This window comes from Myxine glutinosa, chromosome 10 (assembly GCF_964187855.1).
Source record: "Myxine glutinosa chromosome 10, kmMyxGlut1.1, whole genome shotgun sequence".
Classification (NCBI taxonomy): Eukaryota; Metazoa; Chordata; class Myxini; order Myxiniformes; family Myxinidae; genus Myxine; species Myxine glutinosa.
Window position 1 is genome coordinate 2517346 of NC_136270.1, and position 26246 is coordinate 2543591.

Genomic DNA, 26246 nt, shown 5'->3' on the forward strand with positions numbered 1-26246 from the left:
CTGGGGTTCCTTGTCAGGATGATTGCTTTCTATCCACACCTGGAAGCCCTTCCAAATGATGCGCATTAGTGCCTCGTACATCAACTTGTGGAGTCGCACAGCACGGTTGTATTGCTTGCCTTACAGAACCCTGTTGATGGAACCTTCAGCGATTACTCCTGACTCAACAGCTACATCCCGAAGGCCTGCATCTCCAAACATTTTCCCAATGCTCGACATGAAGTTACAGATGGTATGGAAGTTCCCCATCATGAGCACGATTCTTCCATATCGATCGACATCTTTCCATGCTATTTCGGTCGCCTTAGCAAATAGTGCCTGGTCTAGCACCACCGGTATACGCTCAAGCTGAAGTGATGACATGATGTTCAGAGCTTCTCTGAGGATTTCTTGCACTGTTGCCATATCTGTGGCAGGCGCGTTTATAGTCGGCAGGTAGCCAACTACATCTTCCGTCACCTGAACACGATCTCTAGTCATGATGTTGAAACCAGTCCACGAACTGATTGTCTGGTCGCATGGTTCCAGCATGCGAGTCATAATCCATACGTGATTTCGGCGCTGCGCAAAGGATGTTGCGCCTGAAAGAGTGTCAGAAAGATCTGCAGGCTTGATTGCAGGTGGGCCCTCTCGTTTCCCACCGCTGTATATTGGAACTAAATCGCTGGATGACGGGATAGATCGCTTCTTATCTGCTTTGGATACTGCCGATGGAGGTTGGGGCGGCAAACACGACTGCGACTTCGGTTGGACGATGATACCGTTGACGCGATGCGATGTTCCGCCACCACTCAGCGATTCCTCTAGCCTGTCGATGTTATCGAATGCTAATACAGTCGGGACCGAAGGGTGCACATGTGACGGAAGTGGTACTGTATCTTTCTCCACACTTGCTAATTTGTCTATGCATAGCGCTGTCTCGATTTCTTCCAGAACTGTGTACGAACATCCGTGCCCGAGTCGATTCAATATTCTGATGACCTCTGTATTACCGGTGAGCGTTTTCATGACCCACGGAAGTAGGACATGCTTCGATGTTCTGATGGTACCCCGGTGTACAGCATTGATGATATCTTGAGCCATCGACCATACCAGTGTGTCGGCACGCGCAGAGCTACCCCCACTCCCGCAAATCAAAGTATGCAGAAATACACGAAGAGAATCTGGTATCTTCACGTAATCTGAAGTGAGTTCTGCTGGCTGAGGCGGCCAACGTTCATTGTAATGAGCATCTTTGATCTGGTGTCGCAGTGAAGTAGCTGCACGCACAATGTTACTTTCACCGTCCGTTCGTTCAAATGCTTTCACTTCTGCTTTCAGGTTTACGCACTCTGCAGCAATCTCTCGCTTTGTCAGATTATCGGGCATCAAGTATACACGGTGTTTCACATTGAAGAAGATGAGTGATTCTCCAAACTCTCTTTGTAATGTGCGCTGCAGATTCTTCTTGATGGAGTCACGAACATCAACTGAAAATGTATCTGAAGACAGGATATCTGTTGCAACATCAACTATTGGAACAATCCTCGGGTTCAAGAACAAGTCAGTGCGAATGAAATTGAATATACATCGTATCATTTCTTTTTTCTCGATATTATCTTCAATGTCAGTTTCTACTTGAGGTTTTTGGGGCCGTGTGTAGTTTCTATAGCAGGAGAAGTGGTAGTGAGCCTCAGCTGCAACCATATCTCGTGTAGTCAATGCCAAAACTCTCTCATCATTGCGAGCTGTCGCAGCATCTCTTATTGTCTTATCTGCTCGAAGTTCAACAGCCAAGACAACTGTTTCACGGGTACGACTGCCTTTTATGAATTTTGAAGCACGCTGGCAAAAAATGCATTTATCATCGTAGACCGTTGAAGTTGATCCTGTCTCTTCCCGTGATGATCGCCGTCGCACCGCATCGCCAGTATCAACTGAAGAACTTCTAGCTGCATTGGTCAAAGTAGCTAGGTGGTTTTTGTGAGTGAAGTCTGATCTACAAGCCCTATGGTATAATATTGGAATATTAGGAAGTTCAACTGCGCCTTCTTGGACTAGCTTTAGAATTGGATAAAAGTTTCTAACTGCGGCTGCGTCACACAATGTCTTCCAAGAACTGTTGCCCGCTGCCTTGCTTAGTTCAGAGAGTGGCGACTTCTTGCTGCACAGGATGCACGTTCCGGACTCAGGTTCAATCTTCGCCCGTTTCGCCTCGACACCGGCCATCTCAGCTGAAAGAACAAAAAGACTGACGTTAGATTACTCCGATATCCGAAAAGCTCGCCAGCTTACATAGACATACTCATCCAAGTCAGTGAACATGTTAGATGGCGCCACAATACAACTCTATAATAGAGTTGTATGTGGCGCCATCTAACATGTTCACTTTTAGTTCTTAAGCCACCCCCCCCCCCCCCCCTCAGAAATTAATCAGGTCACCGCAACAAATCTCAGACTGAGATATAGAATATAGAATATAGATATAGAATAGACTGACGTCACTTTCGGCACTGGGTTCTGTGGGTTGATTATCGGCGGGAAATTCCAACTGACATAGTTTCGGTTTGTGGAAAGTGCATGCCTTTTCATATATTTTTTGTGTACACTGGTGGTGGATGATATGTTTTAGTTTTTGAGTTATTTTTATAGACAGATAAACGGTGTAGCACAATGCATAATTTGGAAAATCATACCAGTGTTGTTTCACTAAAAAAAGTACAAGTCTAATAATAAAATATTGAAAAATATATGATTTTTTTTCGATAATTGATTTTTATAATAATTAATCTAAAACAAAATGCTTCATATTATTTTTTATTTAGACGGTACACATCGGACGTATATTTAGTCGTCAACCGCACATCGATAGCTAGTATAGAAGTCCAGATACACGTGCAACAATGTACCCCACCAAATGGGCATTTTCGAGCTGGGTGGTTTCAAAGATGGCGTCCATCCGGGCACTAAGCTACCGTTCTCAGATGTCCATCACACCTTTTCTGACACTTGAGACATTGGTCTAATGGAAAATCATAATGAGAATTACTCCCCCCCCCCGGAGCATTCACTTCAAAAAATGGCCGGTTGGCTCAAGGACTAATATCTCAAAAAGTTACAGACGGATTATGACTAAACTTGGTGGATGAGTTGGTTAGGTGACAAGAACAATCCGATTAGATTTTGGTTCACGTCCGAATCCAGATCCAGCCTATAAGTGGGATACAAAACGTAAACCAAAAACGATTTTTTTTTTGTGTATATTGTATTGTATATTGTATTGATTGTATATTTTTGTATATATTTTGTATATTTTTTATATTTTTGTATATTTTGTATATTTTGTTTTTTGTATATTTTGTATATTTTGTATATTTTGTTTGTCTGGCTGATTTGTTTGTGAAATAAATGTTAGCTCTTTCACGAGCCTCGATTCAGTATACAAAAAAAAAAAAAAAAAAAAAAACGAGCCTGGGGGAGGTTTGGGCTCTACCGAGCGTCCTTCTAGTTTCTTCAGGAGGCTAAACTAGTTTTTTTTTTTTTTAATGTTGAAGGCTGCACTCACAGACTATATAGTCCTCATCGAGACCAGGCCTTAAAGAAGAGTTACATTTATAGAAAAGTGAAGAAAGAGAAAATAGTCTAGGAGTTTTGAGGAAATTAATGAGAGAGAATGTAAAGACGAGGAGTGAAAATGAGTAAGAAAAGTGTATGATGAATAGTGTGTGATGTTTGTTTATAAGAAAGAGGTTGAAGCTAGACCGGTAGTTGTAGTTTGAGAGAGACAAAGTAAGGCCAGCAATCCTGACACGGAGAGTGTAAGATTGTTCCGGCCATCACTTTAACGCTCGTACGTCCGAACGGCAGTACCACTCTGAACGGTTGCTGTCTACAACCTACTACCGGTACCTGAAAAAAAAGAAAAAGTTTCCCTTCCTGTGCTATATATTTGTCAGTTTTTACGTCTTTTACTGTTCTGATCGTAAGTGAAGGATACAAACTTTACTCTCCACTCGGTATGAAATTAATCCTTCGAGGAAATGGTGTGGACAAGGCCCACCAGGGTGCAATAACTCCACGCTCTAGCCAAGCCATGTGGTCCCACTTGTGAAAGGGGCCAAAACATTTAGAACTCACCCAGTGCTAGGCCCAAGGCCTACCGTAAAATGGGTTGAATAGGGACAGCAAGGTGAATAGGGACAGCAAGGTGAATAGGGACAGCAAGGTGAATAGGGACACAAACTGAAAAATGTTCGGAAACTTTCTTCGCTGAAAATTGATAACCATACTGATTTGTTGATATTTGGGTTGAAAGTGTTCTCTTGTTTTTTTTAAAAAGCAACTTATAGTCCCTATTAACGGGTTAAATAGGAATAAATAGGATTTTTATGGCTGTCCCTATTCACCCCGTTTTACGGGTGAATAGGGACAGTCACTAATACAAAAAAATAGGGGAAACTGCAGGGGAAATATGAAGGGGAAAATAAAAAAATATTTAATATATTTTAATAGAAAATAAATATGAAGGGGAAACTGCAGCAAAGTGTCGGTGAACTGGAGAAAGAAAAGCGGGATTTGATCACAGCATTGGAGAAGCGTGAGAGGGATGCGGAACAATTGAATGGTGAGTGGAAGTTGCTGAGCGAAAAGGTGTCGGCATCGTTGGGGCAGTTGCTTGGATGAACTTCAAGGCTCTGAACTTACAACCAAGCTGCGCGAGCAAAGGCTGGAACGGGAGAATAACCTTCTGGAGAACCAACGGTTTTGGCTCGATAAGGAGTTCCAACGCACGAGTGATGACCTGGCAAAGCTGCAACGAGAACATGCGCAGCAGGGTTTGGATCTCCGAGGGAAGCTGGACTCGCTGACACAAGAGAAAGAAAACATGAAAGAAACCATGAAAACGTTAAAGGAGCAACACGAAGAGCAATGCAAAAGGCTTGAAGATGCTCTCCAGAAACTCAAGGAGCAACGAGATGTACAAGCAGGCACGGAGGAACAGTTCCGCAAGGAACTTGCTGCTCAAGCCAAACTTATCTCTCTTTACAAGTCTGCGGCTGATGATGCAGAACAGAAATCTACAGAGTTGATGCGTGGTGTTGAAGAGCTTCACCCTGTGCTAAGAGAGGCTGGAAAAGAACAACGTGCTGTTTTGCTGGAGCAGCGTTTGTTGGAGAGCCAGAAGAAATTGGATGCGGGACGAAATGAGTGCACTGAACTGGAAAAGAAGTTGCAGGATGCAGAGAGGAAGTGCCAGGAGATGGAATCCAAGTGCCATGCTCAGGAAGAAGTGGAGAAGTTTGCATCAAGTATGAAGGGGAAACTGGAGCAAACTGTGGTTGAACTGGAGAAAGAAAAGCAGGATTTGATCACAGCATTGGAGAAGCGGGAGAGGGATGCGGAACAATTGAATGGTGAGTGGAAGTTGCTGAGCGAAAAGCTGTCGGCATCGTTGTTAGCGTGGGAGCAGTTGCAGGGCCAGTTGGATGAACTTCAAGACTCTGAACTTACAACCAAGCTGCACGAGCAAAGGCTGGAACGCGAGAATAACCTTCTGGAGAACCAACGGTCTTGGCTCGATAAGGAGCTCCAACACACGAGTGATGACCTGGCAAAGCTGCGACGAGAACATGTGCAGCAGGGTTTGGATCTCCAAGGGCAGCTGGATTCGCTAACACAAGAAGTACTAGTCCGTGGGCCAGAGGGGCCTACCGTGCGCCCCCCCCCCCTATGATCCTGCTTCTTGGGTGTCCTTTTGTTTGTTGGTGTCTCCCCTAGTGGAGGAAGGATGTTGGCAAGAGAAGGGCTCATTTGGTCTGTGTTTTTTGGCTCCCTATTTCGATCTTTGTCAAAATGACGTTTTTTCACGAATTGCCCTGTTTCTTGGGGTCCGTGGGTTTTGTGCTTGCGGCTGAGGCTTCTTCTCCGTGGGGTGGATTGGACTGGATTTGGACCATGTTGGCATTGACTTTGTCGCGGTCGGCGGACAAAATGTTGTGGATATGGTTGTTTGTCTTCATTTATTAATGACGTCACATGGTTTGCATATCGTGGCACATGCGATTTTCTGTACACATCACAACAGAATGAGATAATGATTATTGCACCAGATTAATGTACTGATGTAGCTTGGTGTTGGCTTAGCGGTAAGGGTGCCAGCTTGGGATCCTAGGATCCTGGGTTCGAATCCCGATCGATCGTTGAATTAACGCCAGGGGGGTTGATTCAACCTGTCATGGAGATTATTTTTTTTTTTTTTTTGTATACTGAATCGAGGCTCGTGAAGGAGCTAACATTTACTTCACAAACAAATCAACCAGACAAACAAAATATATAAAAAGCGGGAGCGGAAAACAAGATGGGGAGAGAAGGTGAAGCACACAACCACAACATTTGAGAGCAGGGAGATGTGTGGAAGGGAGAGGGCTTGGGGGGAGGAGGCATGGGAAGGGGGGGGGGGGTGGAGGGAGAAGTATAAAACACAAGGACACCAATGACTTCCAGGACAGAAGTTGGTATTTCAAAAAAGTGGAATTGGGGTGAAATTAGCGGGGGTAGAAAAGATCAAGGTTTTGGATGGGGGAAGATAAGAGATGGTGGTGAACAGCTGTTTTAAAGACCTGGAGGGTGGAGTGGGATTGAAGAGAGTGAGGGAGTTTGTTCCAGAGGCGGGAGAAAAGAGGAATGAAGGAGTGAAGGTGAGCAGAGAGTCTTGATTTTGGCAGTTTGACCATAAGAGGGTTGCAGGCAGATCTTGTGCGACCTGTAGGAATATTTGCGGGACAGAGCCCAGAGAGAGCTGGGGGGGGCAAGGCCAGAGAGGAGTCGGTAGAAGATGGAAAGACCACCAACCTGCCTGCGGTGAGTGAGTGAGAGGCCCTTGGAGTTAGCTTCATCGCGGGAGATTCCAATGATTCTGAATGCTTTGGTTTCAACAGCGTGAAGACGAGCTAGGTGTGAGGCAGGAGCACCAGCCCAGAGGGGAGAGCAGTATTCCATTGAGCTGCGGATGAAAGCCTTGTATGTGGTGAGGAGCTCAGGTGTGCCAAGGAAGGACTTCGCACGACGGAGGATGCCCAGTCGGCGACTGGCTTTGGAGGCCAGATTTGAAATGTGGTTTTCCCAGGAAAGATCATGGCAGATAGTGAGACCCAAAAGCTTGAGTGACAGAACTTCTTGGAGAGGATTATTCAGAAAGTGGATGGGAGGGTTGTCCAGTCGGTCTTTTCGGAGAGACATCGTAAGAGTGTGAGATTTGTCAGGATTGAAAGACATGTTCCACTTGTTTGCCCAGTCTGTGATTTTGTCCAGGTCTGCAGAGAGTGAGGAGGCAGCAGACTGCCGATCTGAGGGATGAAGAATGGAGCGACAGAGAGTAGAGTCATCAGCAAAGAGATACAGAGGATTTTCAAGAGAGTCAGAGAGATCATTGATGAAGACCAGAAAAAGGACAGGGCCTAGAACACTGCCTTGTGGAACTCCAGCCTGAACAGGAAGAGGAGATGAAAAAAACCCATTCAGGGCCACACGTTGACTACGACTAGAGAGGAAGTCCGCCAGCCATGCGTGGAGATTTCCATGGATACCAAAAGAGGAGAGTTTGGTGAGCAGAGCGGGGTGCCAGACCGTATCGAAGGCACGTGATATGTCAAGAGAGACTGCTCTAATTTCCTGTTTGGCATTGAGGACCTCCATCCATTGTTGAGAAAGCAGAAGCAGCATGTCCAGAGTAGAGTGTCCAGGTCTGAAACCAAATTGATGATCAGAGATCAAGCCGTTGGAGAAGAGGAAAGATTTCATATCTGAAGCAATGATGGATTCCATGACTTTGCTGATAATTGGGAGAAGGCTGATTGGTCTGTAGTTGCTGGGATCTGTTTTTGCACCTTTTTTGTGCAAAGCGGTGATGTTGGCAGATTTCCAAGCAGATGGAAGATGACCTTGAGCAAAAGAGAGGGTGAAGAGAACAGAGAGAGGGAGTGAAAGAGCGGAAGAACAGGATTTAAGGACCCGTGGGCTGATGCCGTCAGGTCCAGTTGCAGAATCCGAGTCGAGGGTTGACAGAAACTTTTCCACCTTGTCAGGAGGAAAGGACACAGAGTCCAGGAGCAGCTGGGTACGACTGGGTACGGTGGGTACAGAGAGGGATGGGTTTGGGACACAAGATTTAGAGGCAAACACAGAGTTGAGGCATTCAGCTTTTTCGCGTGCGGAGTCAGCCGTGTGGCCATTTGAGGTGAGGGAGGGGATGGAGGGGGAACAAACACCAGAAACAGATTTGACCAGACGCCACCAGGATTTGGAAGAGGGAGACAGATAAGAGAGTTCGGTCCTGAGAACGGAGAGATATTGTTTCCTGGCTCTCCTGAGCGTGGACACACACTTGTTTCGGGCTTTGTGAAAGGAAATGAGATTTCCTTCCGTTGGATTTGCTTTCCAGGAGACGAAAGCAAGTTGTTTCTGGGCAATAGCCTCACCACAAGATTCCGTGTACCATGGACGGGAGGAAGGGTATGACAACAGAAGACGAGATGGGATAAATCTGTGCATGAGAGAGAGCAGTTTGCTTTGGAAGAATTCCCAGGAAGAATTTATGTCAGAGGCAGTAGAGATGGGAGACCAGTCCAGATGATTGATGGCTGCTTGAAGACCGTGCCAGTTGGCCTGAGTGAAATGCCAGACTCGTCGACGCTGAGGAGGCTCTCTGAAAATGGTCAGAGAGATGTCCACTTTAACAAGCACATGATCAGAAGAACCGATTGGAGCAGAAGAAAAGCAGCAGACATTTTCAGGGAAGTTAGTCATAACCAAGTCCAGAAGAGAAGATGCTCCGTTGACTGAAATCCGGGTCGGGAAATTGACAGTTTGTGTCAGTCCCAGTGAGTCACAGAAGTCCTTTGCTGAAGAGCCATGGCTGGTGAGAGAGGTACCCACACCCAGCCAACTGGCATGGTGACAGTTGAAATCACCACATATGAGGAAGAGAGAGTTGGGATGGGTAGATAGAAGTTGGTCCATATTCTCAGACAGCGAGATGTAGATGGAGTCATCACTGTTTGGTGGACGGTACAACACACATATGAACAAAAGGTGGGAGCGAAGGGGAAGCCGTAGCCAAAGGTATTCCTGGGGGTGAGGTGGAGAGAGGGCAGTGCAGGGCGAGTGAGGAAGAGAGTTTTTTATAAAGATAGCAACCCCACCTCCAGGACGAGGCTCAGGTCTATCATACCGGAGTAGGGAGTAACCTGGGAGAGATACCAAGGAATCAGAGACATCGTGAAGGAGGAAAGTTTCTGTTAAGCAGATCACGTCTGGTTTGTCAGAAGCAACCTGTATGGAGAGATCAGACATGTTTGAGCGAAGGCCCCGGATGTTTGAGGTCCATACTGTTAAGGAAGAGGAAGGGGGAGCATCGGATACAGAACAGGGGGGGGGGAGCGGTAGGGTAAGATGTGGAAGAGGAGGAAGAGGTAGGGAGAGCTGTTGAAGGTGTGTCAGAGATTACAGAATAGCTCGGAGAAAGGGAAGGATGGGGCAGACAAAAGGTTTGATGGTGATTGGGAGAGGCGCAGTGAGGTGTTATTTGACGAGGGGGAAGAGCGAGGCAGAAGGTTGAGGGAGATGAAGGTGAAAGTTGGAAGGGGGAAGAAGCGGGGAGGACGCTTTGAGGGGGAGGGGTGAGAGGGGAGTCTAGGAGGGGAGGAGTGAGGGAGAGTCTCGGAGGGGAGGGGTGTGGGGGGAGATTTGAAAGGAATGGGTGATTGGGAAGATTTGGAGGGGAGGGGCAAGGGGGAAGATTTGAAAGAGATGGGTGATGGGGATGATTTGGAGGGGATGGGCAAGGGGGTAGATTTAGAGGGGAGGGGTGATGGGAAATGGAATTTTGGGGTGATGGGATTTTGAAAAAAGTACGATTAATGGGAAACGAACATTTATTGCAAAATGAGTTTCTTGAGACATTCGAGTCAAAAATACGTTTGAGGACGCTGGAGGGAGGATGGAGTGCTGGAGAGTTTAGGGAATGAATGAAAGATGCACTATAAGAGATGGAATTTTTTTTTGGAATGAATGGATTTGGTGAGCAAGTCGAAAGCATCCTTTTATAGAAGAAGAAGAAAAAGGTGTTATAGAATATGACAGAATATAGGTCTTCAGGGTTCAGATGAGACATTTTTTAACAACGTGATCACAAACAGCATGGTCGAAGAATGAACTAACGAACAACTAAGAACGAATAAACGAATAAAAACGGAAGGAAATATTTTTGGGTTTTTTTTTTTTTTTTTTGAGATTTTAAAACAAGGAAGTATGGGAGGAAAAGACCGTGAAAACAGAGACCGGAAAAAAATTTCAGCGTGATCGGAGAACCGCTGAGACAAAAACAAAGCCTAAAGCCAAGGTTGGACACAGTAGCCTAGTACTACACTTAGGCCTCAGAATACACGATGAGAAAGACCGACGATTCTGTACACAGGTACAAAAAAACCAACGCCAAGAATACTATTAAAGACACCCCAATAGGTATATACAAGACCAGTTTCGACAAAAACACAATTGTGAAAAGTTACTTAACTTCGAAAGCGAACGTGCATGGACAGCTTTGAAGAGACGCGACCTCCAATCTTGCGCATGCGCAGATCTTTTGATCCAAAAAGATCAATTTGATCCCTCCAAGGTCAACAAATTGAGTACCAGCTTGCTGGGATGAATGATCACGGTGTGTACCCCGATTTAGAATAGGTACACCGTATCCCTGCACATCGTAAGAGGCGACCAAGGGTTGGCGTCAGGAAGGGCATCCGGCCATAAAAAACATTGCCTCAAACAGGGAACCATGATTGTCCTGGGGCCCGCAAGGCTAACCCCTGCTCTAGTGGGGAAAATGGCCTTAAAACGATCATTCATTCATTCATTCGCTAATACAAAAAAGAATAATCAAGAAATAGGGACAGTTTGGAGAAACGTTTTATCCCATATTATTTTCATTGGCACCGTGGTTTATATTATGGGTGCATATTATGTGCATCCATCTGAGCTATCAATTTAGCAATAAGTTGGAAACTCAGGATTGTTTCTTGATTGTTATTTTTTTGTATTAGTGACTGTCCCTATTCACCCGTAAAACGGGGTGAATAGGGACAGCCATAAAAATCCTATTTAACCCATATATGGGGTTAATAGGGACTATAAGTTGCTTTTTAAAAAACAAGAGAACACTTTCAACCCAAATATCAACAAATCAGTATGGTTATCAATTTTCAGCGAAAAAAGTTTCCGAACTTTTTTTCAGTTTGTCCCTATTCACCTTGCTGTCCCTATTCACCCCATTTCACGGTAGTCGCTTCGTGTCCTAGCGCCTCCTTCCCGGAAGGCCTCGTATCTTGATTTTTCGAGGCGCTTTCCTCCCCACTTCCAATTTGCAGGACGGCTCAAAGGGGCAGTTTGAAGACCTCGGTAGCTGCTTTGTTGTTTCCTTCAATGAACGATCCCACGACGATGTCCTATTTCTTTTCTCCTTTTCATCAGGAGCATTATTCCCAGCAAGTTCCGCTGCGAACCAAATCGAATTACCGTCCCAAATTTCAGTTGCCTTTCCTTTCCCAGAGCTATTGGAATGTTTGTAAAGGAGATGAATGAAGTCGATCTGTGCGAGAAACACACTCGACTTCACTTGTGGACGGAAATTCGTGCACGTTGCAGATTCACGTAGAAATCGAATCGACGCAACAGTAATTTCGAATTCGCAACTTTTTGCGAAATCTCTCATTTGGATTTCAGCTTTGTTCAGATGTCTTCTTCTTTTTGCCACAAAATAAACAAAAATCATTGCAATAATGAAGTCAGCTCATGTTTATGATGACCTCCATATTGTTACCAAAACCCTCAAAACTTTTTTTCCCCACTTTCAACTTGTTAACAAATGTTGATCTCTTCCAAACTCCAAAGGATTTACTGAGCATTTGTTGGGAATAAACGAACTTTCTAGGCCATTCCAGATTTGAAATGGTATTATAATTTGGGGACATGGAGGTACGCATTGAGTGCACACTTGGAGAAGGAGGGGAGATCATTTAATGAGATTGAGGTCGAGGAATAAAAGGATGAAAGGAGAGAGGAAGGTTGGTTGAGTGGCATGTGGGAGGAAATCACTATCCAGGTATATTGTGTTCAAAAGGTATGCCGTGCCAATGTAAAGGTCCCCATAGGTCCAGGTATGTTGTGTTCAAATAATATACTGTACCAATGTAAAGGTCGCCATAGGTCCAGGTATGTTGTGTTCAAACGGTATGCTGTACCAATGTAACGGTCGCCATAGGTCCAGGTATGTTGTGTTCAAATGGTATGCTGTGCCAATGTAAAGGTCCCCATATGTCCAGGTATGTTGTGTTCAAACGGTATGCTGTGCCAATGTAAAGGTCCCCATACGTCCAGGTATGTTGTGTTCAAACGGAATGCTGTGCCAATGTAAAGGTCCCCATACGTCCAGGTATGTTGTGTTCAAACGGAATGCTGTGCCAATGTAAAGGTCCCCATGGGTCCAGGTATGTTGTGTTCAAACGGTATGCTGTGCCAATGTAAAGGTCGCCATAGGTCCAGGTATATTGTGTTCAAATGGTATGCTGTGCCAATGTAAAGGTCCCCATAGGTCCAGGTATGTTGTGTTCAAATGGTTTGCTGTGCCAATGTAAAGGTCTCCATAGGTCCAGGTATGTTGTGTTCAAACGGTATGCTGTGCCAATGTAAAGGCCGCCATAGGTCCAGGTATGTTGTGTTCAAATGGTATGCTGTGCCAATGTAAAGGTCCCCATAGGTCCAGGTATGTTGTGTTCAAATGGTATGCTGTGCCAATGTAAAGGTCCCCATAGGTCCAGGTATGTTGTGTTCAAATGGTATGCTGTGCCAATGTAAAGGTCCCCATAGGTCCAGGTATGTTGTGTTCAAATGGTATGCTGTGCCAATGAAAAGGTCCCCATAGGTCCAGGTATGTTGTGTTCAAATGGTATGCTGTGCCAATGTAAAGGTCCCCATAGGTCCAGGTATGTTGTGTTCAAATGGTATGCTGTGCCAATGTAAAGGTCCCCATAGGTCCTGGTATTCTGTGCCACCGTAAAGTCAATGTTAAAACATTTGCACTGAAATCTTGATGGAAAAAAACATTTTGCGAAACGAAGGTTTTTTGCATTTACTTTCTCGCAGTAGCAACTGAAGGACGAGGCCAACTTTGAATGCCAGAGGCAGAAGCTCCAAGTTGTTAAAAATTCAAAAACAACAGAGTCGACTTGAAAAAAAAAAAAAAACTTAAATAGAAACTGCACTCGTTGTTTCACTTAAAACAACCTGCTTCTTTTTTATGAGAAAAGTCCATGAAAAGCTCGGCTTTTCTGGAGCACCACGCATTAACAAACGTGTTTGTTCAGCTGTCCCACTGCACCCGAAACTCGATGCTCATAATCCAAGCAGACGTTTCATAAGGTACAGCGGCAGCTCCTAAATTGCCCTAAATGCCTCCAGCTTGATGGGCCTAATTTGCAGGCTGTGCCCGTTTCGGCCTCGGTCGAGCGAGGCCCGTGCCGTGGCAGAGGGTGAGTTTTGCTTCACCGAGTACTTGGCGTGCCTTGACAGGACCGAGCATCCGCACAGTCGGCCACGGTCAGGTTGAGGTTGCACTTTTTACTCAGTCGCTCACACATGAGCCGTAAGCTCTTCTTGAGGCCCGTCGTCTCCCTTGGAATTGTGAGCTTGGTGACGGAGCACGGTGGCCGGTCTTGGTTTGGTTCGGCCAAAGAAGTACTCAATAGATGTGACACTGCCGTTTCAACTGTTTCCTCCCATCCCTGAAAGAGAGAGAGAGAAAGAAAGTGGCACAGGATTATGGGGCACAATGGATTGTTTATCTTGTGCAATGTATGACGAAGAAATGTTCAACTGCAAATTTTGTAAATGCTTCACAGTGATTGCTGTTAACATAACGTGGTTAACTAGAGCGGGTACCTCCGCCAGGCTGAACAGTTCACATTTTGTATCCCACTGATGGGCGGTACGTATTCCATCATCTGGACCTGAACCAAAATCTCATCGGCTTGTTCTGGTCACACACACAACTCATCCACCTAGTTTTGTCATAACTCCTCCACAACTATATGTTGTTTTTGGCCTTATCTCTCAATGGCAAAAAATCGTTTAAAAAAAATCAGGTATCCGGATTTGGATCTGGATACACAACACAACATGCATTTTAAAGGCCATTTTCCCTGCTAGAGCGGGGGTTAGCCTTGCGGTCCCCATGACAATCTTCTCCATTTTGCCCTATTTTCTGCATCTCTCCTTGTTAACCCCCTTGCCCGCATTTCTTCTTCCACCATCTTTAGCCAAGTCTTTTTCGGTCTTCCCCGTCCTCTGCTTCCTTCTACATTCATTTCCATCACTCTTCTCAACCAGTCACTTTCATCCTTCCTCAACACATGACCAAACCATCTCAACCTGTTCCTCTTCACAGCATCAATCACAGGCTCTATTCCCATCATCTTTCGCAATTCATCATTTGTCTTCCTCTCTCTCAACGATACTCCACACATCCACCGAACCATTCGCATTTCCACCCTTTCCAACCTTCGTTGCTGCTCTACGTTTATTACCCATGTCTCGCTCCCATAAATAATAACACTTCTCACACATGCAGCATACACCTTTCCCTTCAGCTTCAACGACACTCCCCTCATCATCAGCACGCCACCCAGTTCCCGAAACTTCTTCCATGCACATCTCACTCGAGCAACCGTTGCCGAGTCTGATCCACCTTCTCCATTCAGCATGTCTCCGAGGTAGCAAAATGTTTTCACACCTTCCAGCTTCACGCCATCTCCAAGATCCAACTCAACATTTCCTCCATCTGCAGCTCCCTCTGTGCACACCTTACATTTGAATGTAGCTGCCACACTGGTTAATGACCCTCTCAGACCACTACATTTTTGATGAACCCACTCAGCGCACATTGTACATTGAATGGAGTTCACTCCGACACCCTTCCTACACACAGCACAGGGCCACTTCCCAGTTCTTTCCACCTCATCACATGCTTTACCACTTGCCATCACCTTCGTCTTTCCGATATTCACCTTCAGACCTTTTGTCTCCATACATTCCTTCCACGTGTTCATCTTTTCCTTCAGTCCATCCATACTTTCCGCAATCAACACCAGATCATCTGCATACAACAACTCCCACGGTAAACCCTCCTTTACGTTCTGAGCCAGCACCTCCATCACAGCTACAAATAGTAATGGACTTAGTACCGACCCCTGATGCACTCCCACCTTCACCTCAAACTCACCACTGTTCCCGTCCTTCGTCCTTACAGCTGTGCGTGCTCTTTTGTACATTGCCATCACTACTCTGATCAACCATTCCTCCACTCCTAACTTCCTCAATGCCCATGTCAATACTTTGCGTGGTACCCTATCGAATGCTTTCTCCAGATCAACAAACCCAAGAAACAACTTCTTCCTCTTCTCCATGTACTTCTCCTGCAACTGCCTCACAATGAAAAGCGCGTCTGTCGTTCCTCTTCCTGGCATGAATCCAAACTGCATTTCGTCGATCTTCACTTTCTTCCTTATCCTCCTCTCCAACACCCTTTCCAATACCTTAATTCCATGCTCCAATAACTTTATCGCTCGGTACGAGCCACACTCCAGAGGGTCACCTTTCCCCTTGTATAGAGGGATGAGGGTACTCAGTTCCCAATCCACTGGAATGCGGCCTTCTTTCACCACCAGATTACAGATCTCTGTCATTCTCTTCACACCCCAACTTCCTGCTGCCTTCAACATATCTCCCACAACTCCCGTCGGCCCTCCCGCTTTTCTACCCTTCATTGCTTTTATCGCTTCCTCAACTTCCTTCTCAGTTATCTTCTCTGCCGGTCCTAAAACAGGGTTACTCTCTATGTTGCCATCCCATTCATTCTCTGTATTCAACAGCATTTCCATATATCTTTTCCATCTTCCTTTATTTCCATCTGGGTCGACAACGATTTGTCCCACTTCATCCTTCAAGCAACTCACCCCCATCACATCACACCTCTCTTTCGCTATCTGCTTTGCAATCCTGAATACTGCTTTCTGACCCTCTTCCGAATCCAAGCGTTCTCCGAACATTTTCCTACATGCCTCCTGCGCTTTTGCTACCTCTTTCTTTGCAGCCTTCCTGGCTGCCTTATAACTTTCATGCTCTGCTGTTTCTGCTCCCGTACCCTTCGCCTTCTGCCACTCCTTGAACTTCTTCCTCTTCTCGTCAATCCTCTTTCCAACTTCATCATCCCACCACCATGTTTCCGAGTGCCTCGGTGGTCCTTTTGTCCATCCACATACCTCACCAACGGCTCCCAACAGACAAGCTTTCATTGACATCCAACCACTTTCAAGCTCAACCACATCATCCTCGACCCTACTCAGCCTCTCTTTTAATGCCTCCCTTACTGTCACTTCTTTCAACCTCCACACCTTCATTCTCGGTTGGTACTTCACCCGCCGAGCTCTCCTCGCACCTTTCACCCTTACGTCGCAGACAACCAAGTGGTGCTGTGAAACAGCCTCCTCCCCCGGGATCACCTTTGTGTCCCGGAGGTGCCCCCTATCTCGCCTACGCACCATCAGGTAGTCAACGGTTGTCGTCGACCCACCTGACGTGTATGTAACAAGCTTATTATCCTCTTTCTGGAACTGAGTATTACAAATCAACAAATCAGCTCCATCAGCAAACTCCAAAATCCTTTCACCTTCTCCATTTCTCACACCATATCCGTAACCCCCATGAACTCCGTCAAAACCATCCATACTCCTTCCCACATGTCCATTTAGGTCTCCTCCTACCACAACAACTTCCTCATCTTTCACGTTTTCCATCAGCTTCTCTATCGCACACCAGAACTTGTCCTTTTCTTCATCGCTTCGACCAACCTGCGGAGCATATCCCGAGATGACGTTCACCAAGAGCTTTCCAATCATCATTTTCACCATCATCAACCTATCACTCACTCTAGTCACACTCACCACACTGTCTACAAACTCCTCAGAAAACAGGACACCAACACCATTCACGCCCTCTGGGCAGCCTTGCCACACAAACTTGTATTTCTGTCCCTGCCTACCCTTCACCATTCTCACACCACTTCCCTTCCATCTCGTCTCTTGCACACAACATATGTCCACTCTTCTTCTGACCAATACTTCCACCACTTCTCCTGATCTCCCTGTCATTGTCCCTACATTCCATGTCCCAAACCTCAGAAACCGATCTCCACTATTTTTTTTTTTTTTTTTTTTTTTTTTTTGTATACAAGATCGAGGCTCGTGAAAGAGCGAACATTAATCACACAGAAAGACAAACCGACACATAAAACATATAACATAGGGAGCGGTAGACAAGATGGGGAGAGAGGGGGAAGGACACAAACACAACATTTGAGAGCAGGGACCGAGAGACATGGTGACATCGAGAGATCTGAGAGAGGGCGAGGGCTTTGGGGGGGGGGGGGGGGCGTGGGAAGGGGGCAGTGGGAGAGGTATAAAACATATGGACACTGCCAGGACTTCCAGGAAAGAAGTTGGAATTTCAAACAAGGTGGATCTGGGGTGAATTAGCGGGGGTAGAAAAGATCAAGGTTTTGGATGGGGGAAGATAAGAGATGGTGGTGAACAGCTGTTTTAAAGACCTGGAGGGAGGAGTGGGATTGAAGGGAGTGAGGGAGTTTGTTCCAGAGGCGGGAGAAAAGAGGAATGAAAGAGTGAAGGTGAGCGGAGAGCCGAGATTTCGGCAGTTTAACCATCAGAGGGTTGCTGGCAGATCTTGTGCGACCTGTAGGAATATTTGGGGGACAGAGCACAGAGAGAGCTGGGGGTGCAAGGCCGGAGAGGAGTCGGTAGAAGACAGAAAGACCACCTACCTGCCTGCGGTGAGTGAGTGAAAGGCCCTAAGAGATAGCTTCATCGCGGGAGATTCCAATAATTCTGAAAGCTTTGGTTTCAACAGCGTGAAGCCGAGCTAGGTGTGAGGCAGGAGCACCAGCCCATAGGGGAGAACAGTATTCCATTGAGCTGCGGATGAAAGCCTTGTATGTGGTGAGGAGCTCAGGTGTGCCGAGGAAGGACTTCGCACGACGGAGGATGCCCAGTCGGCGACTGGCTTTGGAGGCCAGCTTGGAAATGTGGTTTTCCCAAGAAAGATCATGGCAGATAGTGAGACCCAAAATCTTGAGCGACAGAACTTCTTGGAGAGGATTGTTGAGAAAGTAGATGGGAGGGTTGTCCAGTCGATCTTTTCGGAGAGACATAGTAAGAGTGTGAGATTTGTCAGGATTGAAAGACATGTTCCACTTGTTTGACCAGTCTGTGATTTTGTCCAGGTCTTCAGAGAGTGAGGAGGCAGCAGACTGCCGATCTGAGGGAAGAGGAATGGAGCGGCAGAGAGTGGAGTCATCAGCAAAGAGATAGAGAGGATTTTCGAGGCACTTCGGGCTGTACCCTGCCCATATGTAGTTGTAATTGTCATGGTTCCCTTTTTTTTGAGGCAATGTTTTTATGGCCGGATGCCCTTCCTGACGCCAACCCTCTTAGTCGTCTCTTATGACATGCAGGGATACGGTGTACCTATTCTTATCCAGGGTACACACCGTTGATCCAAATTTGGGATTTGGATCTGGATATTCACCAAAATATAATTAATTCGTCCATGTCACACATGCAACCTTGTCTACAACCTTTTTGAGATATCCTGTTCACAGACAAACTGATAGACTAGAACGGTACTCGGTAGACCTCATACCTCCACCAGGCTGAACAGTTGACGTTTTGTATTCTAATGATAGGCCAGATCTGGATTCGGACCTCAACAAAACTTAATCGAATTGTTCTTATCACTTAACCAACTCATTCACCTAGTTTAGTCATAAATCGTCCATAATTTTTTTAATATCATGTTATTTATCGCTTTTCGCCAAATCTCTCAATGGTGAAGAATCGCTTAAAAATTAAATAATTCTCATATCCGAATCCATATTCAGATATTCACCAAAATCGAATCTGTTTGTCCTTGTCATACACCCAATCGGTCCACAAAGTTTTGCCTAAATCCGTCCATAACTTTTTGAGATGTCCCGCTATGTATCGTTTTTGGCCCTATCTCCCAATGGTGAAGAATCACTGAAAAAATTATAGTATCCGGATCCGAATCCGGATATTCATCAAAATCTAATCATTTCGTCCTTCACCAAAATCTAATCATTTCATCCTTGTCACATACGCTACATCTCTGCTAAATTTCCTCCAAATCCGTCCACAACTTTTTGAGATATTTTGTTCACAAACAGACGGACAAACAGGGGTGAAAACATAACCTCCATCCACCTTTGGTGGCGGAGGTAATTATTATTATATCACCATCAATCATACTAAAGATGGGAGGATGGTGCGCTGTCCAGGCCTAGCAGAGGAGTAGTGGGTTATCCTGCTTTGGGATCCTATTTTGCTGGCCAAAATCAGCTTAGAATTGGAAAGCCCTTGCGATGCAGGAGCTTTCTTGAATAACATATTCCATCGCCATGGTAAGCGCAGGACTTCAGTGAATGAGCATATAGGGATGAGACAGGTGTCCATGTCCGTGGATGAGGAATTTCACCTGCTTGGCAGCACGCCAATCTATATTAACTTATCATTTCATCGATTTTATTAAGGCCTACTTCAGCAAGACAAGAAGGGCAATTTAACACTTTTATTTCCCAAAACGAAGTAAAAAGAGAAATACTGTACGTCAATAGTTTGTCTGGCAATGATTACAATTCGTTTTATCAACTAAATTTGTTGATTAAAACATGAGAAGCAATTCAAATGAGCAGTGAAATTGGGATTTCATATTGGGAATCAAGGCTGTAGCTCCACAACTGATTCACAAGCACTTTGTCAGTATAATACACGATTTCATAGAAATTCCATGACTTCATGTTCAACTGGGACATGAATTTGTACCTCGTTCAGGGAACCAATGATAACTCACGAACTGTTCGCAAATGCCGTGGGATTTTCCTTTATAAAACTATCAACACACAGCCTCGTTTTCTCCGAGTGTTGCCAAGCCCTCCCGTCTCTGAGAATTGCCTTTTTTATGTTCCGAGCAACTGACTTGGCCGATACGATCTTGGTTGCTCAAAGTACTTCATTTCAGTATGTGCTTTGGGTTTCTTGTGTTCGACCCATTATCCATCCCTGTCCTCTATTTTATTCCATTACACCACTCTTCATTGCCTTCCTGTTTGGAAAAACCCCATAAACCTTTCCACTCTCCATTATTGTCATTTCACCAGCACGTTTTCCCAGTCCCCATTTGTGAAGTTTGAAGACGAACGACTTCGTCCACAATATCGGGTTAAATTCCATGAGCCAGGACAGAATACCGCCATCCTGAAGGATACGAAGGGTAGGCTCAGGTGCCAGAATAGCAACTCTTAGACTCTACCTCTAGTCTACCTTGAAAGTAAACCCTTCAACTTCCTTATTTGGCTTTAGGAAATGGAACGAAGGTGCTAGTGACACCTTCAGGATACTCGTCAAATAATTGACATAAACTCAAAGAGCATCGTTTTATAATTAACAACTCATTTGTTTGCTTGGAAAAACCTGTCTTGCTTCACCTTGCAGGAACGTGACCTAAATGCAGATTGGATTAGTAACATCAGATCTATCAATTGCTCGTGCTAAAAGAGAACAATAGAAAAGACAAAGGAAAAAATACATTTGAATGATGTTTCTAAACATCAGATACAATAAAATGTTGCAGAAAATCTGAAGAAAATAAAAATGAAGAACCAGAAAGGTAGGAATGAGAGGAAGAGAAATGTGGGTATGTACATATATTATTTTGTAAAATTATTTGGTACAAATTTCTAAAAAATTATTTGACATTATGGGGTATTATGTATAGATCAGTGACAACAAAATATCAATTTAATCCATTTTAAGGCTGGAACAAAACAAAATGTGAATAAAGGCAAGGAGTGAGAACACATTCTAGCCTGGTGTTGGCTTAGCGGTTAGGGCGCTGGCTTGGGATCCTGCGTTCAAATCCAGGTCGATCGCTGAATTAACGCTAGGGGTGTTGACTCAGTCTGTCATCCTTCCGAGGTCGGCAAATTGAGTACCAGCTTGCTGGGATGAATGATCCCGGTATGTACCCCGATTTAGAATAGGTAAACCGTATCCCTGCGCATCGTAAGAGGCGACTATGGGTTGGCATCAGGAAGGGCATCCGGCCATAAAAACATTGCCTCAGAAAGGGAACCATGATTGCCATGGGGTCTGCAAGGCAAGGCTAACCCCCACTCTAGCAGGGAAAAATGGCCTTAAAACGATCATTCATTCATTCATTCAGTGTGAACACATTCTGAAGGCACTGGATACTTACATATACAGTCACGTGAAAAAGTAAGTACACCCCATGTAAAGTTTTGACTTTTTCAACATATTTCAACATACAGCTGTTTGATCTTCATTTCAACAATATTGATAGATAAAGGTGATATAATATAACAAATATCATGAAGCATTTACATTTTGTAGTCCATTGTATAATTTAAATAAACATAAATGCTAATTTCACATGTGGAAAAAGTAAGTACACCCCGACATTTATCACTACTTTAAATACGTAAAATTAGAATCAGGTGCACCAGCTCAGGTGCAAATGATTAGAACATCGTTAGAGAGGATCTTGGAGGGACCTGTCTTATTTAAACTTCAGACATTTAGTTTGGTTTGCTCTTTGTTGTTGAAGTGTGCGGCGTCACCATGCCTAGATCAAAAGAGCTCTCTGAGGCCTTCAGAAAGAAGGTTATCGATGCCTACGAGTCTGGGAAGGGATTTAAAAAGATCTCCAAACAATTTGAAATCAATCATTTGACTGTCTGGAAGATCATCTATAAATGGAGAAGATTCCAAACTGCCAACTTGCCCCAGGCCAGGCCGCCCCAGCAAGTTCAGGCCGAGAGCAGACCGCAAGATGCTGAAAGAGGTCTCTAAGAACCCCAGAATGTCATCACGGGACCTACAGGTAGCTCTTACCACTGTTGATGTCAAAGTGCACGAGTCTACCATTAGAAAGAGGCTGCACAAATTTGATCTACATGGGAGGTGTGCCAGGAGGAAACCTTTGCTGTCCAGAAAGAACATCAGGGCAAGACTAAAGTTTGCCAATGAACACCGAGGCAAAGACCAGCACTTCTGGAACAATGTGCCCTGGACAGATGAGTCAAAGGTAGAGCTATTTGGCCACAGTACCAGAAGACATGTTTGGCGAAAACCAAAGACAGCATTTGACCACAAGAAGCTGATACCAACTGTAAAGCATGGTGGTGGAAATATTATGGTTTGGGGCAGCTTTGCTGCATCAGAGCCTGGGCAGCTCACCATCATAGAATCCACTATGAATTCTTCATTGTACGAGAGGGTACTTGAGGATAATGCGAGGCCATCTGTCAGAAAGTTGAAGCTCAATCGAAGGTGGACCTTGCAACATGACAAAGACCCCAAACATACCAGTAAATCCACCAAGGAATGGCTGAAAAGAAAGAAATGGAGGGTTCTGAAATGGCCAAGTCAAAGCCCGGATCTAAATCCCACCGAGATGTTGTGGGGGGATTTGAAACGACCTGTGCATTCAAGAAACCCCTCAAACATCACACAGCTGAAAGAATTCTGCATGGAGGAGTGGGCAAAAATTTCTCCCAGTCGATGTCAGAGACTGGTAGACAGTTATAAGAAATGCCTACTTGAGGTTGTTTCTGCCAAAGGGGGCATTACCACCTATTAGAGCCAAGGGTGTACTTACTTTTTCCACATGTGAAATTTGCATTTATGTTTATTTAAATTATACAATGGACTACAAAATGTAAATGTTTCATGATATTTGTTATATTATATCACCTTTATCTATCAATATTGTTGAAATGAAGATCAAATAGCTGTATGTTGAAATATGTTGAAAAAGTCAAAACTTTACATGGGATGTACTTACTTTTTCACGTGACTGCACACACACACACACACACACACACACGCACACACACACACACATACACACACACACACACACACACACACACACAGACACACACACATATTGTTACGGTACGCGGTTAAGGATGGTATGTTTGCCGAGCGGAGGCTCCGCGACTGAACAGTTGTTCCCCGACTAAACCCGATTCACCCAAACGTTGGCCGTATCGCGCCACAGCTACTCAATATGGAAAAGACTAAGACGACGAATGCAAAGAGGACGAAGAAGACGTACAGAAGAGTAACGGGGTTTATTATTTACACACACATAAGCAAAAAGAGCAGTCACGATTATTTACAGGGGACATGAGACGCAGGTGACACAGTGAAAATTACTAGCTTATACAGACTTAGTTACTACCCAGGACAGCACGAACAAAACAAACTCACGTAGGCAAAATGGGGAACTTGCAGGCAGGAATGGCTGGAAAGGATGAGCAGGTGGGATCACAGGGCACAGCAAGCAGGTCCACTCCGGGCGGGAAGCGGGGAGCCGGCAGCTCCTTGTAATCCGCTTTACAGCGCACACCGTCAGGGCTTCACGCGGGTGGTTGAAACGGGGCTGCACTCCTCTGCTGTATCTCTCGTGTAACTTGTTTCGTAAAAGCTCCTCGGCTTTCTCTTGGACCCTTTCTTTTGTCGTGTCCCTCTCCACGCAGCTCAGCTCGTATTTTTCTTCCTCTCACTTCCCTTCCAGCGCTGGTCTCACACGCAGCTCAGCTCAGCCTTTCTGCAACCCTCTTCGTATTCCCTTCCTCTCACTTCTCTCTAGCCCGGGACTGACACACCCTCCACGGTTTCGGTACCGCCCCCCTCCCCCGTGCTCTGTTTCGTGACCATGTATGGTAATCCCACGGGCTTGTCTCCTTATTTGGGCATCGCGCCGACGGCACGCCCCTCGTGGCGAGCCACGGGCTTGTTTCCTTATTTGAGCATGGGGCTGCACAGCCCCGCCCTTCGTGGCGCGCCCTGGGCTTGCCTCTCCCTGGCGACCCCGCCCCTCCTGTTCAAACAGAGCACGGAGCACATATTCACTATAGCAGCGAATTGAGAGGGCGTGCACCCCACGCTTGTGAACTGCTTTACCCACAGATGGAGAGTTTGGCTGGGAAATGGAATTATTGAAGGGGAGCTATTCTCTATTGATTCGGTGCAATGGAGTGTCATTCTAATGGAAGACAAGGCCTTACTCTAAAACACATAATAAGATATAAGCTACTGAACAAGGGTTTTATCATGTCCTGCAATGTGGTGTTTATGGAATTAACTACCGAGATGCCCTTTTTATCTTTACACAACTCCGGAGGCAGGAGGGGCCATATCCAACCAAGGTTACACAACAATTTACCACTACAATACACTCAATCAAAAAAAATGCAATCCTCATATCCACAACAATATATATATACACATATATATATACACATACATGGGGCAGTCAATATGTAACCTTAAAATATTTTTCACAACTTGTTTATTGCATGTACATGTAACAATTGTGTTATTTTTCAACACAATCTCCATTGCGTTCAATGCATTTTTTCCAGTGCTTTTTACTAAGGCCTAGGTTCCTCTAGGAAAAAAATATTTTGGCTACTTGTGTAGCCATTCGTGCACCGCCTCTTGGACCTCTTAGTCGGATCGGAAAGTGGTTCCACAAAGCGCTTCTTTAAGTGGCCCAAAGATGTGGTAATCCAAAGGAGCGAGTAGGGTCGATGAGGAAGACACTCAAAATGCAGGTCCTCGGTTGTTGCAGCTGTAGCGCAGGCAGTATGTGCCCAAGGATTGGCATGCTGCAGCAAAACACTACCTACTACGATACCTAACTAACCTAACTAACCTAACTTACTACCTAACACTACTATTAGTCCACGACGTTTTGATCCGATTGCTGGTTTCAGATGATTTTAAGGAGGTCGCAGTATGATGCATTAGTGACTGTGGTCCCTCTGGGCATGTAATGCTCTACAAGTGGGCCTCGGCTATCCCAGAAGAGCGTCATCATCACTCTTCCAGCGGACAGCTGTGTGCGGAATTTTTTGGGCTTCGGTGAAGTTAAATGGCGCCACTCTTTGCTTGCCCTCTTCGTTTCTAGCTGAAAGTAGTGGACCCAGCTTTCTTCCCCAGTCACTACTCGCTGTAAGAAAGCATCGCCTTCTGTTTCATAACGTCACAGAAGTTCTTCACATGCGTCCACTCACCGTTCTTTCAGTTCGGGTGTGAGGTGTCTTGGCACCCACCTTGCAGCCACTTTGTGGAACCCAAGCACGTTGTGAATGATATGGTGTGCTGAACCATGGCTAATGTTCAATGCGGAGACCACTTCATCCAGCATAATGCGATGGTTTTCCCTTACCACGCACTCAACTCCTGCAACCATTTCTGGTGTGTCGGCTGCGTGAGGCCGGCCTGAGCGAGCAGCGTCTGCCATACTGGACACTCCACTTTTAAACTTCCTGTCCCAGTCGTACACCTGCTGCAGTGATAAACATGCGTCACCATATTGCATCTTCATTCTGCGATGGATTTCACTGGAATTCACACCCTCACTTCACAATAATCGGATGACAGAACGTTGCTCCTCCCTGGTGCATGCTTCTAAGGGAGCCGCCATCTTGAAACTGCTCTACTGACGTCATACACTCAATGTTGCCAGCTCTAAAACAGGCAAAACATGACTCTTACCCATAGATATAACATATGTCGTCTACAACTACACACATTACATTCTCACATTTATATCGCCATTTGAAGGTTACTTATTGACTACTTATTGACACGACTAGCCCGTATATATGTATATATAATTATATATATATATATATGTATGTATATATATATATATATATATATATATATATATATATATATAAAAAGCTCCCAAAACACCCTTTCCCTGCCCTCCCCCTTCCCCTGCCTCCTCCCACACCAAACCTTCCCCTCCCTACCCCTGCTTCCCCTCCCACACCACCCCTTCCCTTCTGACACCACCCCTCCCCCTCCTTCCCCCTTCTCCCACCCCCTCCCCTGCCTCCTCCCACCCACCCCTCCCTCTGAATTCCCATCCATTACCTGCGACAGGTGGTGAGAATTCCTTTTTAAGTTTCGGCGAGTGCTTCACTCACCTCACCTAAAAATGATTGTTTTAAAACTCTTACAATGGGG

General features: G+C 45.3%; 3 protein-coding genes across 4 annotated transcripts in view; 2 read left to right on the forward strand and 1 right to left on the reverse strand.

The window, feature by feature from the left end:
- Positions 1–26246, forward strand: part of LOC137434292 (trafficking kinesin-binding protein 1) — a 1208017-nt gene that overhangs the window by 79140 nt on the left and 1102631 nt on the right. The gene's annotated exons all lie outside the window — the stretch shown is intronic.
- Positions 3998–6094, forward strand: LOC137433700 (uncharacterized). Its single transcript, XM_078785234.1, has 3 exons — positions 3998–4077; positions 4651–5662; positions 6065–6094. Exons 1-3 carry the CDS (start codon positions 3998–4000, stop codon positions 6092–6094), a joined length of 1122 nt encoding a protein of 373 aa, XP_078641360.1.
- BBS9 (Bardet-Biedl syndrome 9) overlaps positions 11815–26246 on the reverse strand; it is a 157672-nt gene continuing 143240 nt past the window's right edge. For both annotated transcript variants that reach the window (XM_068127191.2, XM_068127192.2), the window contains one exon: positions 11815–13814. In XM_068127191.2, the coding sequence (XP_067983292.1) occupies positions 13575–13814 (240 nt within the window). In that variant the 3' untranslated portion in view covers positions 11815–13574. The remainder of the gene's footprint in view (positions 13815–26246) is intronic.

Bases quoted from the DNA above. Each gene is read 5' to 3' on its own strand.
- LOC137433700 (XM_078785234.1), top strand. From the start codon at position 3,998: ATGAAATTAATCCTTCGAGGAAATGGTGTGGACAAGGCCCACCAGGGT. The intron at 4,078-4,650 runs GTCCCACTTGTG...TCGTTGGGGCAG, and splicing joins CGCTCTAGCCAAGCCATGTG to TTGCTTGGATGAACTTCAAG. The intron at 5,663-6,064 runs GTACTAGTCCGT...ACATCACAACAG, and splicing joins TGGATTCGCTAACACAAGAA to AATGAGATAATGATTATTGC.